At 40.8% G+C, this 16,609-nt stretch overlaps 1 protein-coding gene across 1 annotated transcript in view; it reads right to left on the bottom strand.

Moving 5' to 3' along the window:
* PIK3C3 (phosphatidylinositol 3-kinase catalytic subunit type 3) overlaps window positions 1-13,280 on the bottom strand; it is a 68,586-nt gene extending 55,306 nt beyond the window's left edge. The window contains exons 1-6 of the mRNA XM_058043811.1: window positions 13,153-13,280; window positions 10,914-11,102; window positions 10,302-10,445; window positions 6,603-6,732; window positions 2,654-2,740; window positions 585-680 (exon numbers count right to left, since the gene is read on the bottom strand). Coding sequence (XP_057899794.1) covers window positions 585-680; window positions 2,654-2,740; window positions 6,603-6,732; window positions 10,302-10,445; window positions 10,914-11,102; window positions 13,153-13,220 — 714 coding nt within the window. The 5' untranslated portion in view covers window positions 13,221-13,280. The remainder of the gene's footprint in view (window positions 1-584; window positions 681-2,653; window positions 2,741-6,602; window positions 6,733-10,301; window positions 10,446-10,913; window positions 11,103-13,152) is intronic.
* Window positions 13,281-16,609: the final 3,329 nt, after the last annotated feature.

The following is a 16,609-nucleotide window of genomic DNA, read 5'->3' as shown; positions in this document are numbered from 1 at the left end:
CACTGTCAATCCTCCATCCCATTAAATTTTAACTTTAGAAAAGTACTGAAGGTGGTGCTTTGCAAATCTGTTGCATAAACAGCAAGGAAAGATGCGAGACATTTCAACCTAGAAGTCTTTTATTTAATTGCTCCACAGCATTTTCAGTATGAAAGACTAAACTTCTATATTTGCTCATTTTACAGAAAATGTTTACCAGCAGAGCTCCTGTGCGAAGTTTTAATAACTCATCTTCTATAAAGTTAACACTCAATACAGGTACATATCCTCCAGATCTCAGTCATAATTTTACATACAGCTACTTGGAAAGTACTGCTGGATGACTGAAGGAACTATAAATCAGAAAGTTTTTAATCACTCACACTTGTTAAATTCTGTAATCCTGAACTCTATTACACAAATGACTGACATCTGCAATCATGTTGCATCTATAGTATCTGATTTGTATGTACATAAACAGTTGCCACTGACAGCTGTCTGCTGCTCTACTGCAGCAGAATATTTCATCTCAGCAGAAAACCCCATTCATTTTAGGTGCATATGCTGCTTTTTAAAGACAACCATAAAGCCTGCAGGGCACATACCTTTTCGTAGTAAACTATTCCATATTCTTTATCATCGCACTTGACGCAACGGAATTCAATCATCAGGTACATAAAATTGGAGCTTCGTTTCTCCCTCTGAGGAAAGAGCCACCACAGATGTGTATCATTTTTTGCAGGGCATCAATCTTCAGCATTCTCAGTACAGCAATTACCCTACTTCCTTTGTGCTGTAACTGATTAATTAGGTTATCAGCTGTTGCAGCAATTATTTAGTTAATCATTTCATAGAACTACTTGAGACCATATCACCTCCTTCCTGACACTCTTACTACCTCACATTCCCACTTTGTGACACATATTCACACTTAACAGACAAAAACCTGTCCTCATCAGCAGCTTCCAGCTGCGGGCTAAAGGTATAAAAAATGCAATGCAGAGTAATAAGATGACCAGTGGGTAATTGGTGTTTGCTTTTTTGTCTAAATCATTACCTATAATTATGCACATCAAAGTAAAAACCAGAAGATATAGGAAAAACAAATAATTTTTTTAAACCAACACCATAAAAGAGACAGAATAAACTTGTACTACAAGATTAGATTTGCAGCTTATTCATCTTCAGAGGAAGATTTGCTCATGTATGCATTTTTTAAATGCTCTACCTAGAAAAAGTGCCTAGAACTTTAAAATCTGGGTGAGAAACAAGCAAGAAGTTTAACAATGAGTAATGTAATTTCAGTTCATTTAATGCATTCATACCGGCTTTACTTTCCACCATGGACAAAGTGGCTGTTTAAAGCACAGGTCTAAAAAATTTTATTTCACTGTATTTTTACTGTCAGTGATAAAGAAAACGCTAAAGGGAAAAAATAGGATAAAAAAGATGATAGGCTAATTTCTAAAAAACATCAAAATATTTATAGAGGCTTATAAAACCACAGATTTTAGTTAAAAAAAAATCTCACTTCCAAATCTCCGGTTACCAATAAGACAACAAAGATCTCAGGGCACAGGAAAAACCAGAGTTCTTTCATGCAAGATGAGTCTAAGAAATTAAACAGTTTGATTTTGATCAATGAGGGTTAAAATCTCATTTAGGAATTAAACTATCAGATTATCTTATTTTTAAAAAAAATTCGTTCAAAACTACAAATGTCTTTTCTCCACACCTAAAGTTCAAAAAATAAAGTTGAACAGCTCTGAAGCCAAAAAACAGGTCAAATGTTTAAAAAGCTCCCCATCACAACCTAAAATACTAGAGATAAGTTAGTCATGCCTAAAAAACAGTGTTTGTTTCAAGCTGTTCCAAATTATTAATAAAGTCTATGTTCCATGATCAAGTTCACTTGAAGCTGAAAACAGCTAAGACAGCTGTGTACACGTTGGATGAAAGGCTGGACATAAGCTGGCCATGTGCACTGGCTGCCTCAAAACCAGCTCTGAGCTGAGCTGCCCCTCAGCAGGTCACGGGAGGGGGTCTCTGCCCCTCTGGTACTGTGAGACTCCACCTGCAGAGCTGCATCCAGCTCTGGGGCTTCAACAGGAAAAAGATGTGGCCCTGATGGAGGGAGTCCAGGAGCCACAAAGATGCCCCAAGGGCTGCAGTGCCTTTGCTTTTGAGACAGACTGGGAGAACTAGGATTCTTCAGCCTGGAGAAAAGGAGGCTCCAGGGCCTAAAGGGGACCTGCAGAAGAGCTGGAAAGGGACTTTAGACAAGGACTGACTGAGAGGACTTTATTGTGAGAGTGCTGAGGCCCTGGCACAGGCTGTCCAGCGAGATGGTAGAAACCTCTGCCCCAAAAACATTCAAGGTCAGCCTGGACAGAGCCCAGAGTATCCTGATCCAATTGAAGATGTCCCTGCTCACTGCAGAGGGGCTGGACTAGATGGCTTTTAAAGGTCCCTTCCAAACCAATCTATTCTGTGATTCTTATTATTGCTAAAGTAAAATCAACTTTAAGCTTCCACAGAATTACTTTTTCCTTCACCATTTGCACTGGCAATTGAAGGAAATAAAACCAAGCAGTTAAGTCTCCTAAAGAAGTGAAGGTTCATATTAGCATGACAAAACCCCCAGAATTCCAAACCTGACCCTACAATGACTTACCTCATTGATCATTTCTATTTCTCTAAAGGTGAGTCTGTCCAGCCAATCCACCTTCACCATGTGACCTTGCCGATGAGACTTGGTGAGCTGTATGAAAAAAAACCACAATGATAACATTTAAATTGCTCAGAGCAAGAAAAAGAACACCAAAGTTCTAACAGAGATATTAATATGAAATCAGACAAAAAAAATAAAGGAACTGAAAAAACTGTACTCACCTTGTATAGCAGACACGTAGTGACATAGTACACACCTCGTCAACAGCCAAACCATGCCAAAAAAATAAGTCTACAATCTAAAATACCAATCTCAGCAAAGACGACAATAATTATCCATGCACATCACCTTTGCATTTTTAGCACAGCAAAAAGAGGAACCTTTTTCTTAACTAAAGTCACATAAAAAAGACATCCCATTTTTGTATTACTATGTTTCATATAGTAAAACTCACCAAGACAAACAAAAATAAAGTATTTCATAAACTATCTATACTGAATATTTCTGCCTGTGTCAGCCTTTCCTTAACAGAAAAGGCTGTTTCCAGACTGACACCATAACTGGGTCAACTGAAGATCTTAGAGCAAGTCATAGACAGTTTGCTTTCTCCTTTAGCCATCCGATTAGTAAGCTCAAGTTTTATTCCTATGTTAACAAACAGCTGTAGCAATAGCAATATAGTTGTTTAAAGGACTCATTAAGAATGGAAGACAAGATGAGAGCATACTACTTGTATAGTATGATACACTAACACTATTTATAATGAAATTTTTTATGATAATTTTTTATTCAGAAGAAGACCACACAAATATGAAGACAGCCTTTTTGGCTGCTAAGAAATAACAAGTACTCTTCAAAAAAATCATTAATTATTGCAGAATGCAAGAGATGCAGAGAGACTAGAAGACATGAAGTTCCTTCATCTCCCAAAGAAATTAGTATCTGTCTAGAAAGTGGCCAGCAAAGAGACCCCTCAAAATTATTCTTCTCAGGGGAAAGGTTATTATTTCATTAACTTTGTTCTGTGCTTAGCCTGCCCACTCATGAGCATCTGAATGTGAACAGGCCATACAGCGACACTGTCACTTCTTGCCCAGCTAAGGGACAGGCAATAGAGAGACCTAGGACAGCAGGAATGAAGGTACTGGATGCAGGAAAACACAACATCAGCCTGCTGCTTCCACACAGAACTGGAGATGGTATTGGTACAAAAAACCAACACAGAAGATTTAAGACTGGGATACACTGGGAGATGTCCAGGTTGCACAATCTGTAAGATATGTGCCCTAGACCTTCCATAGCTCAACACTAGAGGTACACTAAAAATAAAAGTCATTATGAAGACAGAGAATTGAAGAGTTTGTACCAATTTTACTGTTTCATTATTCGTTCTCAAATCCTCACTAAACTGATGGTTTAACAGTACAGGTACAACTATATTGGGCTAGTTTGTGTAATCAAAGTCTTGGAGAAAAAAATTTGATCACAAATTCTTAGTTCATTTTCTTGTTCACTGCACTAGAGAATAAAGAAAATGAAAGTTATTTTGTGTATTTCAGAAGAAAATTATTAATATTTTAAACCTTTACACCTCCCTTATAGAGGAAAAAAGTTTTAATACAGGAATTAATTAGGTCTGCATACAAGACCTGGAAGATCTGTGAGGATATAGATACACATGAAGAATTTGTTGTTTTGAATTAATAATTACAGTTTAAAATAAGAGAGAAGCTAGTATCCCCTTCAGGGAAAGAAGCATTTATCATTTGCTACTAAGTAAGATGCATCCTTTTAGATAGTATCTCAACATTACTATTACCTAATTTCATTCAGCCAGCAGAAATGAACGGATCAAAAAGAACTTAAGAACACTTTAAGTAGAATAAGTTAACACACCACTCATGGGAGAAACCTCTTAATGTCATTCATGTATGAGAATGCTAAAATACTCTTCCTATTAATATTCCTTAGTACACAAAAAATGTGCATTCACAATGCCTCCAGAATGCAAAGCCATGGTGTTTCCATCAGTAGCAGTTTTACTAGCAACATTCATGTGTTTTGAGAGCACAACCACATGGCACCTCAACATGAAAGGGGAGACTTGCCACAGTATCAATTATTTAAGGTAAGGTAAAACTCTTTGACCACCTACTCACTGGTTTTATACAAATTCTATGTATCAATAAGAAACACATACAGACATAAACTCAGAAGCATGTCAAGAAAGGAGTTATCTTTCAGAGGGAGAAAAAATTCTTCCCAAGCTCTTCTCCAAAACTACCTCTTATCTGCAAGACTCTAGCTTGGGCTCTGGTACCAATATCAATCAATAGCACAACATAGGACAAGTCTGTTCAACAAACAGAAGAAAAACACCAAACCAAGAACAACAAAGCCCACACAAACTTGCCATGTATGTACCTAAGTGCTAGCTCTTTTACCTATATTTAAATATACCTTCACACAGAGTAGCATGAGAAGGCATTCAGAAACTGGTCAATAAGTCACAGAAGAACTGAAGCTGATTGCGTTTGAGCAACAGCTATTTAGGAGTGACGCAAGAACCTCCTCTGCTGCGCAAATGAAACCTCCCATAGACACACTACCCAGAAACCCTAATTTCCCTAGCATTTGATGGTAAAATTGTTTTATAAAAAGGACCCCAACAAAACATCAGTGAAAACACTCCTCTTTCAGAAATTAGCATCTCCCAAAACAGCTTTCAGAAGAAAAGAATGGGGGCAGTGATGTTATTAGCTTTCTGTTAGCCATTACAACTCTCAAATAGGATCTGAAAGAATTCCCTCCTACTCCTCAGAAGCCTTGGGCCATCATCTTCCAAATGCCAAAACAGGCTAAAACAGAATGATCTATTTTAAGACTGAAGTACTCTATTTTATTTATGCTTTTTGAGCAAGAGAGAGTGAGTGATAATGTCTGTATAACAGAACTAACATGAAAGGCATGGCCTACACTTTCAAAGTCTTTCCCAGAAACCCAGAGCATCCATCATATAACCAGGAGACAAACTGGAAATAAGAGTTGATATTTAGCGTCTTTTTACAAAGACTCCTTAGGCCAGAGGGCATTTATTCTACTATGATCAAGAAATGGGGCATCACTGGCTTTAATGAGCTTTCTGTTATAAATTCAGTGCAAACTACACTAATGAAACAGAGACCCTTAAATGAAAGTTAATCACTGTCATAAATCTCTAGATGAGAAAATGGTTCTGTCTTTTATTGCAAGTCCCACAAAGGTCTGCATAAAGTCTGGGAGACCAAGATTAAGAAGAAAGCTCACTGAATAGGTGGACTAAGCTTGGGGTAAGCTTACCTGAATAATCAGAGATCTTCTAGTAAAACAGCCCAGTAACTAACACACTCGGATCAATTTCAGTAGTTTTGAGGGCAAGAATACACTCTGCCCACAAAAGCTTGGAGGCAAAAATAGTAATGTACATATTCATGAGCTTAAATGAATGAAACTTGGGTTAATTTCTGCAGTTCTACTCAAGCTCTTTCTAATGTACAGGTATGACACCACTTCTGAACACTCCTCCACACAGCCTCAAAGATAAGGGATGGTCTCTGAAAGAAATTCAGGCATCCTCACAAGTCACTGTTAGGAGAGGCTCTTATTAAACCTGATGGAATTTTGTCTTTAAGCATCTTCAAGGCATTTTCATGTTTTAATTCTTTACAAAGAATTTAAATCTTAAGTTGTTCCAACAAACTGCTATGTGTAATAGAAGTTTTTTTAAAAAACACTTCAGAAGCAATTAAGTATGATCTGCCTTACTCCTTTGTATAAATCCTGTGAAACACCTAAATAACCAAAGGAAGGGAGCTATCATGTGAGAAAACAGCACTGGAAGCTGTCTTCATTTCTCCCCAGTGAAGTGCATGCTTGTCACATACATTTTAAAGGTTACTTGCTATTCCATTACCTTTGCCAAGCGGCTCATTTGATCTTCAGAGACTGTACTGCTGGTTCTCCCTGGAGTTTTGGTGGGCTCGGAGCCATCAGCTTCTACATTGGGCCAGACTTTCAAGTCATGCATTCCTTGTCGAAACATACTGCAGGGAAAAATGCAGAATCACTTCAGGAAACTCAATATAATACAGCTGTCAGGAATCAAAGTTGAGCAGCAGCTGCAAGAAAATGAAGTTGCTTCCTTTGTCAAAACTACAAAATTGCATAATTGAACTCTACTGCACAAGCGCCTTGCACCTTGTGCTCTCTACAACCTTTATTTTACTGGCACATGGAGTTTAGAAGAAAATTGTGAAGTCAAAGATAACTTATTCAGCAAGTAGAAGAAAAATGGGTAATTCCCAAAGCCAGTGGGGTGGTACAAACACAAACTAAGGAGAAAGCTCGACCTTCATAGTTTTATCATTTGTAATTAAGCAGAAAGTATTCCTCTTGACTTGCAAATTGTAACAGTAACCCTAGCTCTGCCAGTATGAAAAAAATGAACTAAAAAGCTACCAAAGTTGCATCCAAAGGTCAATAGCCATAAAGCAGCTTTCTGAGCTGCCAAATAATAATAATAATAAAAACATACCAAGAAAAAAAATGCCAAAAACTCTACACACACCACTTTCTCCACCAATGCTTGAAATTGAATTGATAATTGAAAGTGTGCAGTGAACAGAATTTTGCAGGGTAACTGACCACATCTTTTCTCTGCAAAACCCTGCTTACCTTGCACATTTGTGCTGATCCACCCATCAAAGATGCCCCAAGAAATCAAGTGCATTCATTACCTTTGCCAACAAGAGCTCATCGCTTTGCTCTAATAAATTCAGGTAAATACAATTGATAGGAATATTTTAAAAAGTGAACCATTAAAAATGAGAAATAACAATTAGAAAGACCATCTGACCTCAAATTTACACACCATTTCATGGAGCATTACTACAAGGGTTTTCTTTTAAAAACTACAAAATACAAAAATTTTTTGTTGGTTTCTCTTCATCAATTTCATCTGAGTTCCACATGCTGGAAGTAAGACTTATAATTGAAATTTATTTTTATCTTTTTCCAGGTACTGTTCTTTAATGCTTTAACAAGTGCCAGCAGTCTTTGGGGCACAGTCCAATTGATCAGGTTCAATTTTTTGCCTTAAGGCAATCTCATCCTTTTTTGTTCAAGCAGCATCCTCAATGAGAGAGATACAACCTTTCTCTACAGTCACTTTCTGCATTCAAGTGTCATTAGAGCAGCTTTCACAGAATCACAGAATCACAGAATTTTCAAGACTGGAAGAGACCTATAAGATCATCTAGTCCAGCCGATGTTCTAACTGTTCAACTAGATCATGGCAGCAAGTGCCACATCCAGTCTTTTTTTAAATTCTTCAAGGGATGATGCCTCCACCACCTCACTAGGTAAATGATTCCAGTTTCTGACCACTCTTTCTGTGAAGTATTTTCTTCTTACTTCTAACTTACATCTACCTTGACGCAACTTGAGACTGTGTCCTCTTGTTCTATCCGTTGTCGCCCGGAGAAAGAGGCCGACCCCCAGCTCACTACAGCCACCCTTCAGGAAGTTGTAGAGAGTGATGAGGTCGCCCCTTAGTCTCCTTTTCTCCAGGCTGAACAACCCCAGCTCCCTCAGTCGCTCTTCATATGGCTTGTGTTCCAAGCCCTTTATTAGTTTCGTTGCTCTCCTCTGGACACGCTCAAGTAACTCGACGTCCCTCCTGAAGTGAGGGGCCCAGAACTGGATGCAATACTCTAAGTGAGGCCTCACCAGTGCCGAGTACAGGGGAAGAATGACCTCTCTGCTCCTGCTGGCCACTCCATTTCTGATACTGGCCAGGATGGCATTGGCCCTCTTGGCTACCTGGGCACACTGCTGGCTCATATTCAATCGACTGTCAACCAGCACCCCCAGGTCCCTTTCCACCTGGGCACTATCCAGCCACTCCATCCCCAGCTTGTATCGGTACAGGGGATTATTATGGCCGAAGTGCAATACTCGGCACTTGGACTTATTGAAGCTCATCCCGTTTGATTCTGTCCATATGTCCAGCCTTTCCAAGTCCCTCTGAAGAATCCTACACCCCTCTAATTGATCTACACTCATTCCCAATTTGGTATCGTCGGCGAAACTACTAATAAAAGACTCTAAGCCCTCATCCATATCATCAATAAAAATATTGAACAAAACTGGTCCCAACACAGACCCCTGAGGGACACCACTGGTGACTGGTTGCCAGCTAGATGTGACACCATTCACCAACACTCTCTGGGCCCGGCCATCCAGCCAGTTCTGAACCCAGCAAAGGGTATTCCTATCCAGACCACGGCCAGCTAGCTTGTGTAAGAGTATGCTATGGGATACAGTGTCGAAGGCCTTGCTGAAATCCAGAAAAACAACATCTACAGCCTTCCCTGCATCCACTAGCCGGGTTACCTGGTCATAAAAAGTGATCAGGTTAGTTAGACATGATTTACCCCTCCTAAATCCGTGCTGGCTGGGTCTGATACCCTGGCCATCCTGCAAATTTTGCATGATGGCACGTAATATGAACTGTTCCATTATTTTGCCAGGTATAGATTCCTAATGATTAAACTTTTCCTGCACTTCAGTCTAAGTGAAGTCTTACTCCTCATCCACTAGCAAGACAAAACAGGCTATTTCTCCCCAATTTCCACCACTATATACACACTAGAAAAATGTTCCTACATTCTTTTTTTTCAGCCTGACTAGGCATAACACTTCCTCCATCCCACCTACTTTCTAGACATTCAATGATACAGACTCCCAGTAGTCAGAAATTTGACTGAAGTTGGTTAGAAAGAATAGAATACAGCCCAGCTGAGTGGAGAAGGAAAGGATAGGAAAAGAAAAGGGTACAGAAGTGTCTCTGATGCACATACTTGTAAACCATTTATGTGGTCAACATTATTCACACATTTTACAAGAGCACCATGATGCTGAGCCACACAAAATTTAAGATTCACTCTGCAAGTCTGTTCCTGTCTTTTCCTGGGTAGCTGCTCCCCAGTCTGTATGTGATAACAATCAATTGCAAAGAAGTACCAGTGCCTCTTAATTTTCCTTAGACCACGACCTGTTTTCTCAGTCTCCTTTGTACCTAGGTAAGATTCTTTCAAGGTATTGTTCACCACACAGATTATTACTGTAATCCTTCCCAACTTAGTATTACCATACACAAATTTACTGAACACCTCTCTTACTGGATCATAGCATATTAACTTTGAAAATTGCTGATTTACTGAATGACATTTTATCCCCTATAAATAACAGTGCATTCACAACCTAATTGCAAGCCAATTAAACAATTTTTTTTAATTAATCAGTATTGGCATCCATGCAGTACAAGGGTGTAGATGTGAAGTGATTTTAGCACTTGCCATCTTAAAATCCAAGCTTGTAGATCATCACAAAAAAGAAAAAAGGTGTTATATAGAGCACTTATTTTATACAACACTACAGCAAGTGTGAAATTACACTCCAGAATAATCAGGAGCAAATCACCTATGTATCTGATTTTTCAAACATGGAACTGTTAACCTAGTTTAGAAAATATTTAAAAACTTATCTCTCATAACCCATGCCACATTACTATTCACAGGTGAGATTTAAATGAGAAGAAAAAGCAGTATACCCATATTTTCCAAAGAGTGAGACCGTTGTTCCTCCCACAGGAACGGCTTTACCAGGTCCATATACATCCCAGATGGTCAGAGCCACCTGAGCATTCCGAGGCAAGTCTGGATACTTCACAGGCAGTTTCAGCCATTCATTCCAGCTGCAGAGAAACACCATTTATTAGTTATAAAGCTTTACAATTCAAGTTACTCTCTATAAGTTTAAATGAAAATTTCTTAGGGCAAATGGACTATTTTCCTGTGGGCTTTAAGTATTCAAACACCATGATTAAAGGCTATACCCCAAAAGAAAAATATTCTGGCTTGATGACTGAGTAGCAAGGATCAGGCTGTCAGTGAACAGCATGAAAATGTATCACTCCGGGCCCCAGAAGTTACTTGAAGTGGCAGGACATGCCCAAGAACACTAGTAGCAATTTTATCACTTACCCTTTACAGAAAAAGGTTGGTTTTGTGCTGGCTGGGTAACACTAACTATACAGACACAGACACTTGAAAAAGCATAAGCCATTTTACAGAAGACAACAGAATCAAATCTTTCTGACAGAAACAAATACTTGGTGCCCCACTAATTATGAAGAACATGAAATAAAAGGCAAGCAACTTACTTCCATCTAGTGCTAAAAGCCTTGTAGGAAGTTCTAACTGGAAGAGCAAGCGGCTTCCCCTCTGCAAACACCTGACAGGTTACATACAAGTCAGAGCAAGTCTCTTGGTACAGTCCCGAGAACTTCAGCATCGGATCTTCTAAGAGAGCTTTGTAGCTTTTCTGTTCTCTTTTCCCTTCCAGACTTCCTCTACGGGGGAGAGGGCAGGGGAGGAGGAAAAGAAGAAAACATAAGTAAACCAGAATTTATTCTATCCACAGTAGAAATCCTATTGCATTTCCACAGCTTATACTTAGATTACCCAGAACTGAGGCTATTCTCACTTTGCAATACCACTTGTAGCGAAATCCAAACACCAGACAGGAACTCAGGATGTGAAATGCTCAGCAAACATGGAATGTACTGCTGTACTGATTTAGGCGGGGGTGAAGGGAAAAGCAGGGAAGGCAAGAATTACTTGTTTGTCTTCTAAATGCAGGCAACTTTTTCTAGTACAACCTGTGGATTCTCAGACAGAGCTTAAGTAGGGCAACAATAAATGAGAAGACATATGCTGCTATTATTAAAATAGACAAAACAAACATCAGATTATGAGTGCTTCAAACACTATTTGGAAAAATAAAAACCAAAACAACTATGGTAAGTAAATTTTTAAGATCTATGAAATGTATGACTGGTTTTGGAAGTCAGTCATCTCCCAAATCCACAACAAAATAAAGTTCACTTAAGCAGATTGTTCAAATAAAATTTGGTCAAAGCCCTGCAGCACTTTGCACAGTTACTATTAAGAGGAATTGATGGAATTTCTCAGGCTTCAGCTATACTACAATGAAAACAGACATGCACATTAGATATCTGTCTGTGGATGCGCTAGTTAAAACAAAACCAAAAACTAACAAACAAAAAAAATAATAATTGAGGTGATGGGCAAACATGTAAGATCAATCCTCCACTAAACAAAAATCTATTTGTTTCCACAAAAGCATTCCAGAGTAAATTAACAAGTTACTTGCACAGAACTGACACTGTACATTCTAAGGATGACACACACTTCTATGCGTTAAAATAAAAAAAAAAAAAAAACTGCTAATTTTAATTTTGTTTGGTGGAATGAACCATCAAAGAGGTCACATGAATCTGACTCCTGATGGCACAGAACAGTGTGGGCTGGCAGGGACCTTAAAAATCATACAGTTCCAACCCTTGTCATGAGCAGGCCCACCATCCACTACCATCACCATCACTTTTTCAGAAATTAAACAACCCTTAACAAGCTTCTCCAAGTTAGTTTGCCAGAAAAGTGCAAGATACTTTAATGCACCACCACTGGGCACAGTACATTTGAGAGTCAGCCACATCCCTCCTACTTCTCAAACTTCTCACTGCTGTGATGAAGTAAAGAAACTTAAAAAAATAAACGAAAAATTAAAACACTGTAAGGTAAATCCAGCTTCAACAAAAGTGCTTCCACACACTCAGTTAGGAATATATTTACATGCTGCAGCATCTGGATCTTGCTACAGTAGAACACCCCAGTAAGAACACCACGCTTTCACAGGAGCATGTAAACAAGAGTGTCACCAGTTTATCTCCTTCCCTTAACACTCAGGAGTGAGCGGTGACACAGCGGTGGCCCTCCAATTCCTGAAGGGAACTTATAGGAAAGAACAGGCAAGATTATTTACAGAAACATGCAGTGACAGGGCAGGGGGGGATGGCTTCAGACAGAGTAGATTTAGATTAATTAGGAAAGAATTCTTTACTGTGAGGGTGGTGATGCCCGGACACAGTTTGCTCAGAGAAGCTGTGGCTGTCCCATACCTGGGAGCGTTAAAGGCCAAGCTGGACGGGGCTGGGACCAGCCTGGGATAGTGGAACATGTCCCTGTCCATAGCAGGGGGTGTAACAGGATGGGCTTTAAAGGTCTTTGTAACGCAAACCAATCTGCGATTCTCTGACAGGTGAGAGACTCTGGGAGCCAGCACTGACAATCGCTGCCTTGGAGCACCTGAGGACACGGCACACCTGACACGCGTTCGCAGCACAGCTCCAGCCCTGCCCCTCGCCCGCCGCCTCCCCGCGGGCCGGGACGCGGCACCGGAGCTGAGCCAGCACCGCCAGTCCCCGGGCACGGCGGGGCTGCGGCACCACGGCACCCCGCCGAGGGGCGGGCGGCCCGCTACCCCCTCCCAGGGCGGCAGCGACCGTTCCCCTCTGAGCCCCGACGCCGCTCACTCACATCTTCAGCTGCACGTTGATGTCCAGGTCGCAGCTGTACACATAATAAAGCCTCTCGGTCTCGCCCATGGCCGCCGCCGCTGCTGCTCCCCGCCCGCCCCCTCAGCGCCCGTGGGCAGCAGCGCCGGCCTCCCTGGCCGCGCTCCGAGCATGCGCCGCTGCCGCCATCTTGAGTAAGGGAGGAAGGAGCGGTGCCGGCCCTTGACCAAAATGGCCGCCGGCCCGCGGCCGCCCCCGCTCCCCCCCCCCCAGCGCCTGGGTGCACGGCGCGCGACATGGCGGCGGCAGCGGGCAGCGGCGAGGTGGCTGCGGGGCCGGCTGCCGGCGGGATGGCTCCTGTGCCGCCTGAGGGCGGAGAGGGATGGAGCCTCGCAACAGCACCACAGAGTGTCCTGAGTTTGAAGGGACCCAGAAGGATCATCGAGTCTAGCTCCTGGCCCTGCACAGAATGCCCCAACTACATGGTAGGAGTCGTGTGTCTGAGAGCATTTCCCAAATGCTTCTTAAACTCAGACAGGCTTGGTGTTGTGACCACATCCCTGGGCAGCGTGTTCCAGTGCCCAGCCACCCTCTGGGAGAAAAACTTTTTCCTGAAATCCAACCTAAACCTCCCCTGACTCAGCCTCCCGCGGTTCCTTCAGATCCCATTGCTGTGGCAAGAATGAAGAGATCAGTACCGGCCCTTCGTCTTCCCCTCATGAGGATCTCGAAGACAACAATGAGGTGTCTCCTCAGTCTACTCCAGGTCTAGCAAACCAAGTGAGCTCTTAAGGCTTCACTCCCAGACCATTCTCCATCCTCGTGGCCTCCTTTGGACCCTTATAGAAAAGTTTGGCTTGGAAAGGAACTTAAAGCTCCTTTATTTCCAACCTCCTGCCGTGGGCAGACACCTTCCTCTAGAGCTGGGTTCCCTCCAGAGCTCAGGGCTCCATCCAGCTATGCCATTATTTATACATAGAAGTTCAGACTTAATAACTTTCCCAGCAAAGCCCTCTATTACGATTAACTAAGTAGTTTTTGTACAAGTTAAATAATCTCAGCTCAAGGAAGGGGTCTTCACCAGGGCTGGGGTGACACAATGACTCTACATCTGGTACAGACAGCCAGAAGCTACCTACAAAAACTACAGAAACTACAACTAAAATATTATAAATTAATGTATAATTTAAAAAAAAGTTTAGCGTTTTGAGAATTAATACAGACTGTGAGCATCTTTAAGTGACAAATGCAGAAACTATGCATATAATCATTATTACCCTACACTTATTCTCTCTATATAGGCAAAGCAGTCAGCACTGACAAACAAAAGTTTTTGTGTTTTATGATACACCACAACTGCTGAACTTCTCAGGACTGCTGAACAGAAAGTGCTATTTTGCTCTAGCTCACTGTACTTAAAACACTCTTGGTCCTGTGGAAGCATCCAAACAGATGCTCTCTCACAGCGCAGCTCAGACAAATAAGTAAGTAAATAAATAAATAAATAAATAAATAAATAAATAAATAAATAAATAAATAAATAAAGTCACCTGGAATAATTGTCACCTGGAAGCAGTGTTTTCCATTTTCACAGCAGGACAGGGTTTACAGGTGGATGTAGAAGGATGTCTCAGCCAGTCTTGTGCTGCAAGAGAAGAAGGCCAAAGCAGAGGAGCAATACTTCTTTTAAGTGAAGGACTTTTTCACCTTAACACTTTTTTCCTCCCTCAGGTACTGTGACCAAAAGGTCTTTCCTTTCTGTTTTTCTAAAACAAATAGGAAACTAGAGGAGTCCATAACTGAGAACTGTATCGCTAAAATGAAGTCTTTGGTTTCCAGCACTACTCCACTGACATGTATCATGAGTGCCAAACATAATTTAAGTATAATTAAATTAACAAATTCCTCTGCATAGTAAAGATGACTTTTTAATCTATCTTTTCTATCCTGGCAGCCTGCTGAAACCATTAATGTGTTTGCCTGCCTCATAATTTTTGATGACTTCTGTTTGTTTTTTACTTTGGTTCCATCCTTGGTTTTTTTTACATAAAATCTCTGTTATCTGTAACAGGAATAAACAAACCTTTTTTTTCTCCTTGGGTGTGAAGAAAAAGTAAAACATAAACCTGCAAAAATTAAAAGACAAAACTCACTATTTTAAAGCTAAGCAACATATGTCTCTGCACAAGCAATAAGTACATTCATATGTATGTACCAGTTTTTGGTATGATTTTTTTGTCAGGAAAAATTAGATTATTTTTCAATTAATGAAATTAGTGGTATCAGTTTAATAATCTCATACTCTATTGCACCACTATAGGCATTTTCAGATAATTATTAAAGATTTGTTTAAAGAGAAAAAAAAAAGGAAAAAGCTAAGGGAAAAAATTACAGAAGGCCTCTGAAAAAGGCATTAAAAAAGATTTTTTTCAGATTCCACTATGTCTAACTAGATAACTAAATTAGGTGAGGCAAAAAAAGAGAAAAATGTTTAGGAGAGACATTTTTGACAATAAAATTGAAGAAAGATGCTATTTCAATCAGAAATGTCACTTTATACCACTTTCTGATATTAATAACCTTATATTTCTAGGTTCTCATATATTGCAGAGGCAGATAGGAAGAGTATTTTTCACCCTGAAGGGTCCCGAAGCGCTTGGAAGAGGCAGTGATGAACATCCAGGGCCATTGCTTGTGCTCTGACACCGTTCTGGCTGGAGGTGATGGGCATCTGCACTGCCACACACCTGCAGCCAGTAAAGCAGAATGGGGCCTTTCCCTGTGGAGCAGATGCTGAGCTGTATAAGGACATTTTCCTGTTTTACTCTCTGCTGCCACTTCTGCGTGTCCTTCACTTGCCATTTGTGGCAACATCTGTACTAAATGATAAAAGCATGAACCATGGGCTGTTGCCCCTGAGTCAGGTAGTTCATATAACTCACAGCTACCCTCTCTTGATCTGGCCCCTGCAGAGTGGTCCATCCATATCCCAACTGGTCAATTCTTCCGACTTCTGAGCTTCAGTGACCACTCTGTGGCCAAAAGATATGATTATTTATGTGTGTGTTTTCCAGCTCTAAGTGCTGGATTTAGTAGCAGACTGTGCTGGCTCAGAGGAGTCTTGGTTTCCCTATCTCTGGAAATGTTCAAGGCCAGGTTGGATGGAGCTTGAAGCAACCTGGTGTAGTGGAAGGGATCCCTGCCCATGGCAGAGGAGGAGGTTGGAACTAGAGGATCCTTAAGATCCCCCTCCAGTCCAAACCATTCTGTGGTTCTATGATCATACAGATTGTTTTACTGCCTGTGGGAATGTTTTGCGGTGTGACACCTAGGGCACATCATGAGAGCACTTTTGTGGTGGTTGTGTTTCTGGTTTTGGCCTCTTGAAGTAGGGCAGGATTATTCCAAGTGTTGCATTTCAAATGAAGCACTTCTTTTCTCTTGTTGCTGATATGCAGCACACCCATAAGCAAACTCTG

The sequence above is a fragment of the Melospiza georgiana genome, chromosome Z (assembly GCF_028018845.1).
Source record: "Melospiza georgiana isolate bMelGeo1 chromosome Z, bMelGeo1.pri, whole genome shotgun sequence".
Classification (NCBI taxonomy): domain Eukaryota; kingdom Metazoa; phylum Chordata; class Aves; order Passeriformes; family Passerellidae; genus Melospiza; species Melospiza georgiana.
This window is presented reverse-complemented; position numbering and strand designations above follow the sequence as displayed.